Below are 17,009 nucleotides of genomic sequence, written 5' to 3'. Positions count from 1 at the left end.
ATTAGATTTTTGGAAGCTTTCCAATACTGGCAGCACCATTACTGGTACTATGGTGAAGTCTACCTTGAAAACTGCCTGTGGACCCCAAGATGGAAGTAAGAAGGCGTCAGATGGATGGTGGAAGAAGAGTTATAGTAGGAGACAGGGGACAGCCTCTCATGGGGCTCCCCACTTGATACCATGTTCTTTATTTAGTTCTAGCATGCCTTTGACTGAATTATCTCATCCCAAGTATTCCATTGGAACTTTGAGAAGGTTTGCTGAGTGTCTCCCTGAATGTCTAGTCCCATGCCTACTGCTGAATGTGTACCAGCAACAGTAGCTGAGGGACTAGGTAACTACTCAATTGGCTCTGGGGCAGGATGGCTGTCTGTAAGCTTTTCCATACCAGAGGTGATCAGAGGAAGGCACATCAGCAGTAGGATCTCCCCCATACCCTCCTGCTTGATCACACAGTTCTCCCAACTTTGAATACACCTCTATGGGAGCGTTTCATTTGGCCAACTATACCTCCTTCTTGACTGAGAACTTCACTATTTTGAATAGAAAATTGAGGTGCCAGTAATCCTTATATATGCTCCTGTCATGTAAAGTATACACCAGAATGAAAAATTGTGAAGTTGACTTAAAATTTCCAACATTAATTCAGATTTCAAACAGCCTGACTGGAACTCATCAAAATCCATTGCACAATTGTGGCATTTCTATTTTCCAAACTTTAGCCTTCCAGACAATAAATGCCAAATTAGAACATTTTATGCTTTAGTTGTCACTACTAGGCTGAAACTATCACAATTCATTTCACATAAAATTCCCACAGAAAGAAAGAAAATTAAGACTTGTGGCCCAGCAGTTTGGAGGGAATTGAAAGCATCTCGGAGGTGAAAGGTCAGTGTTATATCCTGTGGCAGTACTGAATCTTCCACCAATAATATTTTTGAACTACTTGTTTGCTCTGTGGCAGGAACTGGGGAGGGGGTAAATGTTTCTGTCTTCTCCGTCTCCCATGAGGAAATCATTCAGTCTCCACTTGACTTCTGCCTCAAGGCAAAGCAAAAATGCAACTTTGTTATCAGAAGAATTATTACACCTGATCCCTGATTCATTTTACTGTATTGTTTTCTGGTACAAAAGATGATTTTTATGAACATGAAACCAGATACTTAACAAAACATGCCTACCAATAATCTTGCTCTTGAAAAATTATAGTTTCTAACTTTTCTACAAGAAACTTCTCACCACATAAGTTGTTCCACTTATCAAAAAGAGTGGAAGGGATAAACTAGCGAATTACTGACCATTGAGTCTCATTAGTGGTCATGAAACTTGGAGAAAACTCTGAAGGAGATAATTAATTTCCATTTGGAGAGACAATGTTTCATCAGGGATAGTCTGGCTTCGTCAGAGGAGTCACGCTTAACAAATTTGATTAATTTTTTTTGAGGAGGTGATCATGTATGTTGGTGAGGGTAGTCCTGTTGATGTAGTTTATATGGATTTCCGTAAATCCTTTGATAATGTTCCAAATGGAAGATTGGTAAAGAAAGTAAAAGCACAAAGGATCCAAGGTAAATTAGCTTAGTGACAGGAGGCAGAGGGTGGAAGTACAAGACTGTTTGTGGTGACTGTATGCCCTGGCATAGCACAGGGATGTGCTGGGTCACTGATAAAGTCAAGTGTCCTGTATGCCTGCTTAACCACCCTATCAGTCTGTCCAGCTGGCTTCAGGAATCAATCATGAACAATAAGTGACCCAATAAATGGCATCAATTATGAGAGCAGGGAGGTATGTTGGAGCTGTAGAAAACTGGAATATAGTGGCATTACTGGTTGCTACATGGTAAGAAGGATATTATTGCACTGGAGGGGGTTCAGAGGAGATTCATCGGGATGTTGTCTGGGTTAGAGCATTTAGTTATGAAGAGAGGCTGGGTAGGCTCAGCTTGTTTCCTTTAGAGTGATGAAGACTGAAAGGGTACCTGACTGCGGTGTATAACATTATGACGGGCATGGGCAGGGTGGTGAGGAAGCAGCTGTTCCCCTTGGTTGAAGGATCAGTAATGAGGGGGTCATAATTTTAAGGTGAAGTACAGGAGATTTAGAGGAGATTAAGGAAATAAAATTCAACCAGAGGGTATTGAATCTGGAATGCACTGTTTCAGTGGGTAGTAAAGACGGAACCTCACAAACTTTAAAATAGAATTGGATGAGCTGTTGAAATTCAAGGCTATGGACCAAGTGTCGGAAGGTGGGATTAGTGTAGTTAGGTTGGCACCGATTCAGTAGGCTGAAGGGCCTGTTGTGTGTTGTATGACTCTATGACTTCAACCTCAGGGGCTATAGCGATTAATGTTTGAAAGTTATTTTTCTTTCTCTGTCAGGCAAGCAAATGAGAATGTTGTAGATGCATGGTATGAAAGATATCTATTAAAATTTATAGGGCTTGTTGTACAAATTACAGGACTTTCACTACCACTATGAATACTATCCTTAAAATATTGTTTTACTTTCTTTCAAATAAGCATTCACAAATCATGCAGATATGAAGTGAAAAAATATGGAAGGGGAAATGTGAGGACAAGAGAAAATGAATAAAAATGGTGATAAAAAGGAATGAGAAAAAAGAAAATAATGAAAACGGGTTAGAAGACTACATCATTGCTTTTTGCCTTTTGACTATGTGTGCCACAAGTAGTTTTGTTTACTTATTTATTGTGATACCACAGTTATGCCATTTTTGGAAGCAAAAACGAGAAGTCGGACTACTAACTGAATGGCTGTACAGTGCAGTAGGACCTGGGTGGCCTTGTGCACCAGTCGCTGAAGGCATGCAGATGCAGCAGGCAGTAACGAAGCAAATAGTATGTCAGCTTTTATCACGAGAGGTTTTGAGTATAAGAGCAGGGACGTGTTGTTGCAGTTATACAGGGCTTTTGGAGAATATTGTGTGCAGCTTTAGTCTCCTTTTCTGAGGAAGGATGCTCTTGCTCTCGAGGGAGTGCAGCTGATTCCGGGGATGGCAGGACTGACGTATGAGGAGTAGTTGACTAGACAGAATTGTTTTCACTGGAGTTCAGATGAATGGTGGTGCTGGTGGTTGGGGGGGTGGGGAGAGGGGAGGGGAGGTGGTAGATCTCCTAAAGACTTTTAAAATTCTTACAGGACTATACAGAGTACATGCAGGGAGAATATTACCAATGGTGGTGCATCAGAACTAGAGGTCACATTCTGAGGATTATGGGTGGACCACTTAGGATGGAGATGAGACATTTCTTCACTCAAAGAGTGGTGAGCCTGTGCAATTCATTACCACAGGAAGTAGTCGATGCCAAAACATTGAATGTATTCAAGGAGCAGCTAGATATAGCACTTGGGGCGAATGGGGCTAAACGTTATGGGGAGAAAGCAGGATTAGGCTATAAGTTGGACAATCAGCTATGATCGTGATGAATGGTGGAGCAGGTTTGAAGGCCCAAATAGTCTCCTCCTGCTCCTAGCTTCCATGTTTCTATGCAGATAATATGATTAAATAATTATGCAAATGCTAAAATATCTTTAGATTCAACTTTTGCACTAATTTATCATAATTAAAATTTAGGTTGGCGGGGTTCATTGAGCAGCGTTGCTGCACTAATTTGATAGCCATCAGTATCACTTAGTGTACCATTGTCAAAATAAGATGTGCCAACATTCATGGGCTCAGAGATATGCTTTGAAATTTATTAAGGGGAATTAAAGTAACAGGCTGGTGACATTAGCGACTACAGAATGACACACCCAGTATAACATCTGTTGTTAGTCTCATTGGCTTCTTGACTTTTGATACGCAGTGAGAGAAAAATTGTTACTCAAGAAATTCACAATTGAGATAGCTTGCTCAGCTTTATTTAGTTTGTTTGACTTTTTCCACCACAGACTACATTCCCAAGCTGGTATGATCAGTTTCAATTTGTTGAGGGGGAGAGTTGGATGTGCTGGGAATGAGAAACAGGTACATGTAATTCTCCATAGAGACTTAAGATCACAAAAACTATTCCAAATTCTGTGTATCTGGGGTATTTGGGGGACAGGGGAAGAATGGAAAATTAAACAGGCGTTTACAAGTAAGAAGGGAATTAAAGCAAAGTACTTATCGATGGTGGAGATCTGGAATAAAAACAGAAAGTGCTGGAGAAACTCAGCAGATATGGCAGCATCTCTGGAGAGAGAAACAGTATTAATGTTTAGGACTATTTTGTTCAGAAAATGATTCAAAATGGACTTGCATTAACTCTGTTTCCATCTTTACAGATGCTATCAGATCTGCCCAGTTCCTCCATATTTTCTGTCTTTATTTAAGCAAGAAAGGAAATTGGACAAGGCTTTTTCATCTTAAAGTTATGGTATAAGGTATCAAATAAGTTGTTTGACAATATAACAAGTCCAAGTGATCATTGTCTGGACCTATGTTGAGATTAGGAGGTGAGAAGTTATTTGAGGCAGTTCATATTTAGGAAATGAATGTCAGATCCTAGAAGGCTACTGGACAGGTTCATACAGTGGTTAAGAAGACATATGGTACACTTGCGTTTATCACTCGTGGCGTTGATTATAACAGCATGGAGGTTGTGTCAGACCTGTACAAACCTTTGTTAGGCCACAGCTGGAATACTGTACACAGGTCTGGTTGTCATATAGTAGAAAGGATGTGATTAGATTGGAGGGGGTACAGAGAGATTTGAAATAACACCACAAAAGCCAGTATTCTACCACCAAGTCACTCTTCATTTACACGTGCATAGTACAATACACTGAACCAGCTCGCAGAGAGCTGGCTCCCAGAGTGAGCAGATCCCCTGACACTGCTGTTTATATCTGTCAGGCAAGACCCCTTGATTGGAGCAGGTTAACAGCAAATCATGGAACTCATACTTTATGAGAATCATAGAAAACTAAGGGAACATAAATTTATAAAATAAAATTTCATTTAACAGGCAAATTAACTGATTTAGTAGCTTAATTTTTTTTAAAATTAAAGATGATCAGTTTTTAAAATAATAATGTAGTAGTGATAGTTAACATGCTTAAAGGTTTAATTCTATTACAAACTACTTCTTCCATTTCAAAATGTAATATTAAAAGTAAGTAAACTATGCAGATTACTTTCCAATTATGAGTCATGATGTCTAGATAATGCAAAAAGCTAAAATGCTCTATCTAATCATGGTTAACAGGAATTTAACAAAAAATTAAGGGAAACATAAAAATCAGCTGACTGATGTGATTTGTCACATGTGCTGGTGTAATCTTTAAAGGAAAGTGTTTAATTAATTTCTTGGAGTTCAAGACACCAGCCACCATATCCCTAGATTACATAAACGCAGGAATATAAGGATATATGTCAATCTATTTAGCTTAGAAGTCATTTTGCTGAACTCACAAATGAATAAAAGATATATTTATTGTTATGAGTAGTTTTTATTGCTGGGATAAATAAAACTTATTGTCTAATGCACCTTACAAGTATCAAAGAGCCCTAGAAAACTGGAATTTGGGGAAAACTCTATACTGATTGCAGCCAAACCTGACACATCGGAAGATGGTTGTGGTTATTTGAGGTTGATCATCTCAGTTCCATGGCACCTTTGCATGAATTCCTCGAGGTAGTGAGCCAGACCCAACCATCTTCATCTGCTTTAGCAATGACCATCACTCCATCATAAGGTCGGAAATGGTACATTTGCTAATGATTGCATCACATTCAGCACCATTTATGATTCCTTAGATACTGAACCAGCCCACAGGCAAATGCAGCAAGACCTGGAAAATATCCAGGTTTGGGATAAAAATTGACAAATAACATATGTGTAATACAAATAACAGGTAATGCCCATCTTCAGTAAGACACAATCTAACCACCACACCTTGACATTCAATGACATGAGCATCACTAAATCCCCCACTATTAACATCCTGGAGGTTATCTCTGATTAGAAAGTGAATTGGACTAGCCATAAATAGACAAGGTCTTTTCACTGGGATGGGGGATTCCAGAACTAGAGGGCATAGATTTAGGGTGAGAAGGGAAAGCTTTAATACGGACCTAATGGACAACCTTTTCACGCAAAGTGTGGTGCATGTGTTTGGAATGAGCTGCAAGAGGAAGTGGTAGAGGCTGGTACAATTACAACACTTAAAAGGTATCTGGATGGGTATATGAATAGGAAGTGTTTAGAGGGATATGGGCCAAATGCTGGCAAACAGGACTAGATTAATTTAGGATATCTGGTCGGCATGGACAAGTTGGACCGAAGAGTCTATTTCCCCGCTATACATCTTTATAATTCTATATAATTACATTGTGTACAAGACCAGGTCAGAGGCTAGGAATACTGCAGCATGTAATTCATCTCCTGACTCCCCAAAACATATCCATCATCTAAGAGAAGGGAAAGATGATAGGTTTAGAACAGTTTGTTTTTCATATTGTACTACTGCAAACCATCTGGATAGATTTCACCAGTCAAGCATAGCCCAAATATTGAGAGAAGGAACTTGCACTGATTCAAAGGTGTCCATTAATACAGTATATCAAACATCCACACACCAGACCTTGTCATCAGATGGTTTACTACAGACAACCCACTGTCAACCACTAATGGTCCCCATTAGCAGCTATTGATTCTCCCAGACTGAGCTTGATCATTCCTTTGTCTGCCCAACTACTTTTCTCTCTCTGCCTGCTCCACCTGCTAGTATGAGTGCAGTTCCAACAATACTCGTGAAACTAGTATTCAGACCAAATCAGCACACTTGCCGAGCACCACGTCTACAAACATCCTCTCCCTCCATTACTGACCCTTTTATTAGCAGAGTGTACTATCTACAAGATGCACTGCAGCAATTCGTCAAAGATCCTTAGCACCTTGCAAACCCATGATCACTACCACATAGAAGGACAAGATGAATGGGAACACCACCACCTGTGAACCACTCACTATCCTGACTGGAAATATATTGCACTTCTCTTACTATTGTTGTGCGAAATCCTGGAATTCCTGCCATAACAGCATTGTGGATCAATCTACAGCACATGGACTGCAGTGGTTCAAGAAAGTAGCTCAACACCATTTTGTCAGAGTCAACTACAAATGGGTAATAAATGCTGACACAGCCAGCAATACCCAGATCCCATGAGTGAAGACCTTTTTTTAAAGTATCTTCTGAAAGGCCATTTATACATCAACAACACTCCCTCAATTATCCTTCACTGACGCTCCATTGAAGATTCAATCACGTTTTCAGACACTCAGCTTTATATTCGCAAACATTTGGTGATTTGATTCCACCAGTCAAACACTTGGTATGTTCTGATATAATGCGATAGTTCAGTTCCAGTGCGATCCTGCATTTTAAGAAAATCACATAATAGCAGCACCATTCAAACCAATGGGCTAGGAATTGCATTATAGCCAAAACACGTAAGGAAAGTTCATGTTCTACAAGTAGTGGTCTAAATTCTTCAGTCGCGTTAAAGCCAATTCACATTGAAGAAATGCGCATTATAGCAGAACTGACTGTACCCCAAATATTGAGAGAAGGAACTTGCATTGGTTCAAAGAAGTCCATTAATACACTATATTAAACATTCACACACCAGACCTTGTCACTACATGGGTTGTAAACAAAAACTCCCTATTTTCTCCCAGGCTGACCTTTACCCATTCCTTTGTCTGCCCAACTGGTCTCTCTTTCTCTCTGGGCTCCATCTCCACTTATCATTTACTTCTTCCCTCTACTCCTACCCTAACATCAGCATATATACCAATCTTTTCCGAGCTGAAATCATTTCTGACAGAGTTCACTGGCCCCAAAATGTTAACTCTGCTTTCTCTCCACAGATGCTGCCAGACCTGCCGAGTTGTTCCAGCAATTTCTGTTTTTGTTATTAATTTTTAGTCTTATCACTGTTTGGAAATTGAATTTCTCGAGGACAGTCACACTTATGGTTAAAATTCATGGTGTATTTAATGTGTCTCCTTGTTGTTTGCTTCCCAGCTGAAGTTTTCCCAAAAGAACCGATGAATGACCATTTTGTGTTGATATCCACAGGAGTGAGATCTGTGGGAATTCTCCTGTTTTTTTCCTCTTTCCTCTGTCCTGTTATTCCTGCTAACTGTTGTTTTTCCAGCAATCACCATATGCATCCCTGTCCGTGGTGCAACATCATGATAATATTAAAATATATATCTATGTGCATTTCAGCATTTTATTTCAAACTTTATCCTTTCATAAAGGGTTATGTTCGTGTATAGTCCAGAAAATACCACTGTTTTTTTTTATTTTGTTTATCAGAAATATCTTAACAAGTATCATGCTGAATTGAATTGAATTGAATTGAATTTATTGTCATGTGCACCGAGGCACAGTGAAAAGCTTTGTCTTGCAAACAATACAGGCAGATCACAGAGTTAAGTAGCATAGATAAGTAAATGATAGGTAAACAGCGGCAAAAACAAAAACACAGGTACAGGTGAATGTTAAGAGTTTGTGAGTTCATTCAGTATTTTAACAACAGTAGGGTAGAAGTTGCTGCTGCATGTGTTCAGGCTTCTATACCTTCTCCCCAATGGTAGAGGTTGTAGAAAAACATTGCAGGATGGGGTGGACCTTTAAGAATGCTGGCAGCCTTCCCTTAAGAGCGGGATTCTATAGATGGGAGATTGGCATTTGTGATTGTCCATGCTGAGTTCACCACTCTCTGTAACTATCTCTGATCTTGAATGGTACAGTTGGCATTCTTGAATGGTACAGTTGCTATACCAGGTAGTGATACATCCAGACAGAATGCTCTCGATGGCGCACCTATAAAAGTTGGCAAGGGTATTCGCCATCATGCCATTGGGCCTTTGTTGGGCCTTTGTAACCAGTGCATCCACATGAAGAGTCCAAGAAAGCTTGTTGTGGATGACCACTCCCAGGAGCTTGACACTTTCCACCTGTTCCACCTCTGTGCTGTTAATGTGTAGGGGGAATGAGTAACATCCCACTGAAAATCAATAATGAGTTCCTTGGTCTTGCTGGCATTGAGAGTTAGGTTGTTCTCAGTGAACCATTTTTCCATGCCTTCCACCTCCCATCTGTAGTCTGTATCGTCACCATCTGCGATTTGACCAACTATGGTGATATTTTCAGTGAACTTGAAAATGGCATTAGTTTGATATTTGGCTACACAGTCATGGGTATACAGTGAGTAAGCACCCCTGGGGAGCTCCAGTGTTGAGTGTTAGTGACAATGAAATATCGTTCTCAATCTTCACTGATTGTGGCCTGTGGGTCAGGAAACTGAGAATCAGTTGCAGAAAGTTGGGGGCCTAATCAGAGATCACTAAGTTTAGTAATCAGTCTCAAGGGGATAATAGTGTTGAAGGCTGAACTGTAGTCAATGAGTAGGATTCTTACATAGCTGTTCTTGGTGTCAAGATGTTCTAGGGAGGAGTGAAGGACAAGTGATCTGGATCTTTTGGTCAGATAGGCAAATTGGAGTGGGTCAAGAGTAGTGGGGAGGCCAGAGTTGCTTAATGCCATGACCGGCCTTTCAAAGCACTTCATGACCACCGAAGTTCGGGCCACTGGGTGACAATCATTGACACATGCTGCATGAGCCTTCTTAGGCACAAGGGATAATGTTGGTCCTCTTGAAACAGGCAGGGATAGTGGCCTACTGCAGGGAGTGGTTGAAGATGTCTGAGAAGACCTCTGCCAGTTGACCTGCTCATGCTCTGAGTGCATGGCCTGGTACTCCGTCTGGTCCCATCGCTTTCTTTGGATTCACATGAAGAAAAACTGATCTGACCTCTGATGCAGTGGTTCATCAGGACTTGTTGGAATAGGTGATACCTCCCGCCAAAGTTCTGTTCAAAGCCAACATAGAAGGTGTTGAGGTGATCTGAGAGTGATATGTCATTGTCTGCTATCTTGCACTTTTTATTTAGAACCTCTGATGTCAACCAGTCCTTGCCGTAGTCACCGGGTGTCTGTCTGGGTGTCTAGTTTGGATTGCTATTAGTCCTTGGCTGTCTTAATGGCTCTGCGAAAGTCATACTTGGATTCCTTTTATTTGAATGGGTCTCCTGATCTGAAGGCTTCATGCCTTGTTTTTAACAAGTTCTGTATGTCCTGAGTCATCCAGGGTTTCTTGTTGGGGAACACCTGGCTTGACTTCCTCGGTATGCAGTCCTCCACACACTTGCTGATAAAGTCCGTGACGGTGGTAGTGTACTCTTTCAAGGTACCTGCGGACTGTTTGAACTCGGCCCAATCAGCCGATTCCAGACAGCACCGGAGTTGATTCTCTGCCTCCTCCAACCAGCACTGGACCTGTATCCGTGAGGGGGTCTCCTGCTTGAGCTTTTGCCTGTAAGCCGGGAGAAAAAAACATGGCATTGTAATTGGAGTTCCCGCAATGAGGGCAGGGGATGGAGCGGTAGGTGTCCTTCACAGTGGTTTAAAATGTTCAGGCCCCTAATGGGGCAGGTAATGTTCTGGTGATACTTGAGCAACACCTTCCTTAGATTGGCCTGATTGAAGTTGATAGTCACAATAAACAGGGCCTCGGGGTGTTCTGTCTCCAGGGTGTTAGTGGTAGAGTACAGCACATCCAGAGCTTCCTCCACCTTTGCTTGTGGCGGTATGTACACAGCAGTTAGTACAGCAGCGGTAAATTCCCATGGTGGATAGAAGGAGTGGCATTTGATGGTGAGGAGTTCAAGGTTTGGGGAGCAATGGCTGCCCAGGGTTGCACTGTCCACGCACCACAAGTTGATGATTAAAAAGCAAACATCTCCACCCTTTGTCTTACCCGAGGATGCTGTGCGGTCCATGCAACGGATAGAAAAACCATCAGCCTGAAATGCGCAGTCGGGAATGGATGAGTTGAGCCAGGTTTCCGTGAGGCCAAGTGCGCAGCAGTCCTGCAGTTCACGCTGGAAGCTGAGCTGTGATCTGAGTTCATCCATCTTGTTCTCCAGAGATTATACATTTGCTCGGAGTAAGCTGGGGTGGGGGGAGTCTTGAAACCGCGTACTCTTAGTTTTACTAGCAGGCTGCCACTCTTACCCCGCTTCCTCCCAGGTTTCTTACATTTGAGTGGTCTGGTGGAGTGGATTCTGACTGCTTCCAGTTAGAGTGATCCTTCCGAGGACCCTGTGGAGCAGGTAGGTTGCAGTTTGGTGTATTTTGCAGAGGGTCTGCTTAGGACCCAGTGTAGCAGGTAGTTTACTGTGTTTTTTTAACCAAAGGGAGTGTGCTTAGGACCCAGTGGAGAAGGTAAGTTTCTATGTATTCCGATTTGTCCAGTTAGTTCCTGGTTTCAGTTGCCGCACAACCATGTTTTTTTTTGCAGAGGTGTTTGGGATGCTCTCCAGGTAAGTTCTGATAGATTTCATGTCAGGCAGGCATCTTCTAGATTCCTGATGAAGAGCTTTTACCCGAAACATAGATATTTCTGTTCCTGGATGCTGCCTGACCTGCTGTGCTTTTCCAGCACCACTCTAATCTTGACTCGAATCTCCAGCATCTGCAGTACCCACCTCTGCCTAGGCGTGTTATGGGGCCAGGAGCTCACAACATGATGCTCTTTAAACACTTACACATGCCCAGTTTTTATTTGTGTATTAATGTTTCTTAGTTTCTGCCTAATGTATGAATACAACCACTTGTGTATTGCATTGGAAAAGTAATTTTTAATATGTGGAATAAGACGTATTTCACTGACAAATTTTGTGCTACTGCTCTATCAGTTTGCATATTCTCAATACTATGTCAATGACAAAAACAATTTTACCATTTGCATAAGGCTGCACCAAAAGTGATCAGGTAGATTAGCAGCTAAAACTTCCTACTGGTCTGATCCCAGGGCAAAACAGTGCAATAGTCTCCAAATAACTGTGCACCCAATTATCCAAATGTACTATTGTCCCAGCATATAGCTGCTAATCAGTTGAGGGCATTTATGACAACTGAACATTAAAGAGCTTTGATTCATATATCATTTTCCATGAGCACTGAGTGTCTTAAAGCACTTTACAGCCAATTGAATATTTTTGAAGCGTAGTCATTGTTGTAATGTCAGAAACACAGCAGTCAATTCACACATAGTAAGCTCCCAGAAATAGCTGTGATAATGACAAGGTAATCTATTTTTGTGATGTTAACCATTAACTAGAATGCTGTGTTAGTTGTCCTGATCATCTTCAAAATACAACAATAGCATCATTTATATTCACCTGATAAGGAAGACAGAGCCTTGAGGGAGTATCTAAATTCAGCACCAGTACCAACGCCAGCAGAGCATTCTCTTAGCACTACAGGTTCAGCCGAGATTTTCATGTTAAAGTCTTGGAGTGGAACTTGATCCCAGAGATTTGTAATTCAAAGATTAGAGCGCAATTGAGCCACAATTGACGATCAAAGTTGAGGTTTGGTCAGTCAGGCAGATTTGGAACCTGTGTGGTTCCCATGGCCCAGTGCACTAAAAAAGAATGGATGTGAAAAGCAATTAACTTTTTCAAATAATTTCAAATTATTCTTGGCAATGTTGACAAACAATAACTTAGTTTTGCTAATATTAGTCAGATGAGAAATTTATTTATATTTTAAAGCTTTTTATCATATACATGGATACTACTTTGTTTTAGATAACATAGAAGTGCATCAAAAGCTATTGTTAATCTGCTATATTGTTTGATTATATCTTCCAGATGGGAAATGCAAGCTGACAGAACCCTTGATGCCAAAGAACAGGATATGGTAGATAACCTGCGAAAGCTGTATTTTCACAAGGACAGCCAAATTTAGGGTAGCGATATAAGTAGTTCAGTTTTGCTGCTTTGCTTTTTGTCCATCTGAATAGTTGTGTTTTATCAAAAGAAAATGCAGCAATGGAAGAACATGAACAATAACGAAACATGTCTTATGTTATGAGGAAGTTGTCCATTAGTTATATTGTCAAAATATGCAGTTTGATGTGTTAATTTAGATTCGCTTTGAATTCTGAAAAAAGTAGTTGAATTTTAATACATTTAAGTTTTACATGTCTTTATGTTTGGTTGGAATTAAATGCCTGTCTGATCGCTTAAAGGGTGCACAACTGAACTACACAGAACAGGAATTTCCCCAGTTTATTTAAAGTCTACATTAGTTCGCTGATCTTCACCAACAAGGTAATGCCAGTTTTAGACTTGGTATCATACCCACTGGAAGAGAAACAAGTCACTGTCTGCTTCTGATCATTAGTGGCCCCTGCTGGAAATGCATGTTTGTGAATATTGAATGAGGATAGTTACTGTACTCCTTTCCATGTCTTTATAATAAATCACTCTGCATCTTGATGTTAGAATTGACTTGTATGTTTTTAAACAAGTGTGTTTTCTTAAAGGTTGTTTTAAATAATCCTGTAGGCATCATATAATGTCTTCAATGGAATGTGTTCTGTTATTATTAGAATTCGTCTAGTAGATTTGATCTAGAATAACAGATCAGAGAGATATTATTGTCTCTGTCAATGTCTTATGGAATATATGCAATAGAAGGTGAGGCTGTAAAAAAAGAAACAAATACTGTACCAGCAATTGGAAAAAAACCTGCTCATAGTGAAAGTGGGAGCTTTGGAAGAGCAATTGGAGCACAAATCTGATGGAAATAAATTTAAAATATTGAACTGTGGTTAGTGGAATTTTACTACTGTATCTTTGTGTTTATTATTGTTCTAAGGATTTCAACACTGTCAAGCAAAATGTGTGAAGAAATCCGATTTCTATGAAATCAATTGACCATTACTGACAAAATTATGAAGCATTCTGAAATTGCATGTGAATCAAAAGTTAACTTGATATTGATGAGTCTATGAAATGGAGGATTCTGATTTTTAAAACAGAATTGACTGAACTATCTGAAAAATACATATTCTATCTGAACAGTCGTTATGAAGGGTACATCAGTGTCACAAAATATATAAGTGGAATATACATTGAACAGACATAAAACAGTACGGCACACACACAGCCTGTTCAGCGCATGTCTGCGCCAACCATGTTTCAATTCTAAACTAATCCCATCTGCTTGTACATGGTCCATATCCCTCTACTCCTTGCCTGTTCACGTGTCTATCAAAATGTCTCTTAAACATTGCTATCATATCTGCTTCTACTACCTCACTTGGCAGCGCATTCAAGACATCTACCACCCTATGTGTAAAAACTTGCCTCACACACCTCCTTTAAACTTTCCACCACATGCTTTAAGCCTATTACTCCCTGCAATTTGATATTTCCACCCTGAGAATGAAGATTTGACTATCCACGCTATCTATGCTTTTCATAATTTTATATCTTTCTATCAGGTCGCCCCTCTGCCTATGATGTGCTAGCGCAAACAACCTTTACTTACAGCTAATGTGCGCCAATCTAGGCAACGTCCTGGTAAACCTCTTTTGCACCCTCTCCAAATCCTCCACATCCTTGCTATAATGTGGCAACCAAATTGCATACACAATACTCCAAATATGCTCTAACTAAAGTTTTAAACAGTTGCTACATTATGTGCCTACTTTTATACTTAATGTCCCAACCGATTAAGGCAAGCATGCTATAGACCTTCTATTTTCCATTATTTAACTCTGTTGCTGCTTTCAGGGAGATATGGACTTGCACCCAAAGGTCTCTCTGTATATAAATGCTCCCATTTTACTATGTACTTTCTTCTTCATTTGACCTCCCAAAATGCATCACCTCACACTGATCCGGATTGAATTACATCTGCTGTTTCTCTGCCCAAATTTCAAACTGATCTATATCCTACTGTATCCTTTTGACAACCTTTCTCATTATCCACAACTCTGCCAATTTTTGGAAGAGGATCACCGAGAAAATATGGAGCACAAGTCACAAGAAATAAAATTCAAGATTACACTCTTTGCCTACAGAATCAGCTTCCCAAATATGGATAAATCCCAATTGAATTAGAAGTTGTTTCAGCAATGGGAGTTGTGAGAGTGTGAGCCAGGGGCCAGCTAAGAAGGTAAGTTTGAACATAAAATATTTGCCTCGTGAATCAGCAGCTTCCATTTCAGCAGTGGGAGTTGAGCCAGCGCAAGCCGGGGACAGCCAGGAAGGTAAATTTGAATAGTAAATACTTACCTTTTATGTTACAAATAACCTCAGGTAACGACTGAAACCATGACAGAGGATGACCATAGTTCATTTCAATTTTGTGTATTTTGTATTTTCTTGCACAATGCCATAGAATTTCCACAATGGTTGTCCCTATCTCCCACCATAATTTTTGCCAAAGATCTACAAAAAGGCTTTTGTGAAGATCTGTAGCTCAGGTTGTGGTTGGACTTGTTGGTTGGTTCACTTCATCCGGAGGCTACAAGCGCTGAAACTGTTGTCTAAAAGATAGATATAAGGATGAAATGTTTACAAAAAAAAATCAACTGACTAGACAAACTGACCAACAACTCCATTTACAAAATTCAAATAAGCAGCGCAAGTTTCAGTCCGATAAGGTCCACACTCATTCGAATGAATATTAACAAGCTACATTGAACATAACTATTTACAAGCGATAATAAGTGAGAGAGAGCATCTAACCTGGAACTCAACAAGCACAATTCCAGCTGATCCGATGTCACTATAATATAGCTCCTTTAGCTCATGCTCGGTAGTTGTACTGGAGTAAAGCTTTAAAACTGAATTATACTTTTACTCTATGTCTTACCTTCCAAGTTCTTTTACAACATCCTTTTTTTTAAACCATTAGTTTAACCATGAATTCAAACTCTCCCCATAGGTCTCTTTTGCTTAAGGGACTAATCTCCAACAGAATTATCTCTTCTAGAACATATAGTACCTATGTATTCTCTTTCCTTGGAGCACTAGCACCTTGGTGGAAAGGAAAAGCAGCGATACAATGGCTCCTTCTTGAGTGACAGCACTTGTGAATATTTCTGCACTACTTACAGGGTACAAATTTCTGTTTATGAAGATTGTGATATCACTTCCACAATTTCTACACTGTAAGGCTGCAGTCATTGATATCTCAGAAACTCCATGAGAAAGTGGAACTGCAATATAATTGACAACGTAATAAATCGTTGGAGCAGGATCAATGGGAAATTTCTGTGTAATATTCTGATCTGCTGATTTGAAAGCTCAACATCATTGTGCAGATGACCTATGTCATTAAGAAGAGAAGAAAAATATTGGGTTTTTTCCCAGTTTTCTCATGAACAAGAGCAGAAAGTTTTCTTCATTTAAACATTCACTGTGATCTTGTAATTCTGAATGTTTCTGCAACAGAGAATTTTTCCTTATACAATATCCTAGTTTAATCAGTTCACTGGGAACACAAGTTATATGTGTACAAGATTTTTGTAAATGTTCTACAAGCTTTTTGTTTTCAGCTGTCCAGATTTACTTGTGTTGTTTGACTGCTAACAGCTAGACTTTTAGTTCAGTAGTCTGATTCCGTTATGATTTGGAGGTGCCTGTGTTGGACTGATTCCGTTAGAATGCTAATTCTTGTTTCAAGCTCATTCTGATGATTTAAGCTTAGTCAAGCCACTCAGCATGTCTAGAAGCTCAATAGCTTGGTCAAGGTTTTGCCTGGAAAAGCTTTTCAGCATATCCACAGCTTGCTGATGTGTTTCTTGTGCAGCCTCCAGTGACCATTCATGTAGATCAATGGTTTCTGAATGTCGAAAACTGATTAGATCCAGTATGGATTTAAGTACAGTAGCACTTCAACTTACGAACTTAATCCGTTCCAGGATCCGGTTCGCGAACCAAAAAGTTCGCGAACTGAGTCAATTTTTCCCATTGTTCGGATAGTGTAAGAATGCTTGGATGGTTGTTCACAGCGCACGCGCCAAAGACTAACTGAATGAGATCACGCGGGGCCTGAAAGCTTTTGCATTCAACAAGCGCGTAGCAAAGCAGAACAATGAAACCACGTGGTCGCACACGGGC

The 17,009-nt window shown here is 40.2% G+C and overlaps 1 protein-coding gene across 11 annotated transcripts in view; it reads left to right on the top strand.

The window, feature by feature from the left end:
- Positions 1-13,370, top strand: part of kiaa0825 (KIAA0825 ortholog) — a 432,289-nt gene extending 418,919 nt beyond the window's left edge. For all 11 annotated transcript variants that reach the window (XM_072583064.1, XM_072583027.1, XM_072582974.1 and 8 more), the window contains one exon: positions 12,741-13,370. In XM_072583064.1, the coding sequence (XP_072439165.1) occupies positions 12,741-12,837 (97 nt within the window). In that variant the 3' untranslated portion in view covers positions 12,838-13,370. The remainder of the gene's footprint in view (positions 1-12,740) is intronic.
- The last annotated feature ends 3,639 nt before the right edge of the window (positions 13,371-17,009 follow it).

This window comes from Chiloscyllium punctatum, chromosome 2 (assembly GCF_047496795.1).
Source record: "Chiloscyllium punctatum isolate Juve2018m chromosome 2, sChiPun1.3, whole genome shotgun sequence".
NCBI classification, from domain to species: Eukaryota; Metazoa; Chordata; class Chondrichthyes; order Orectolobiformes; family Hemiscylliidae; genus Chiloscyllium; species Chiloscyllium punctatum.
This window is presented reverse-complemented; position numbering and strand designations above follow the sequence as displayed.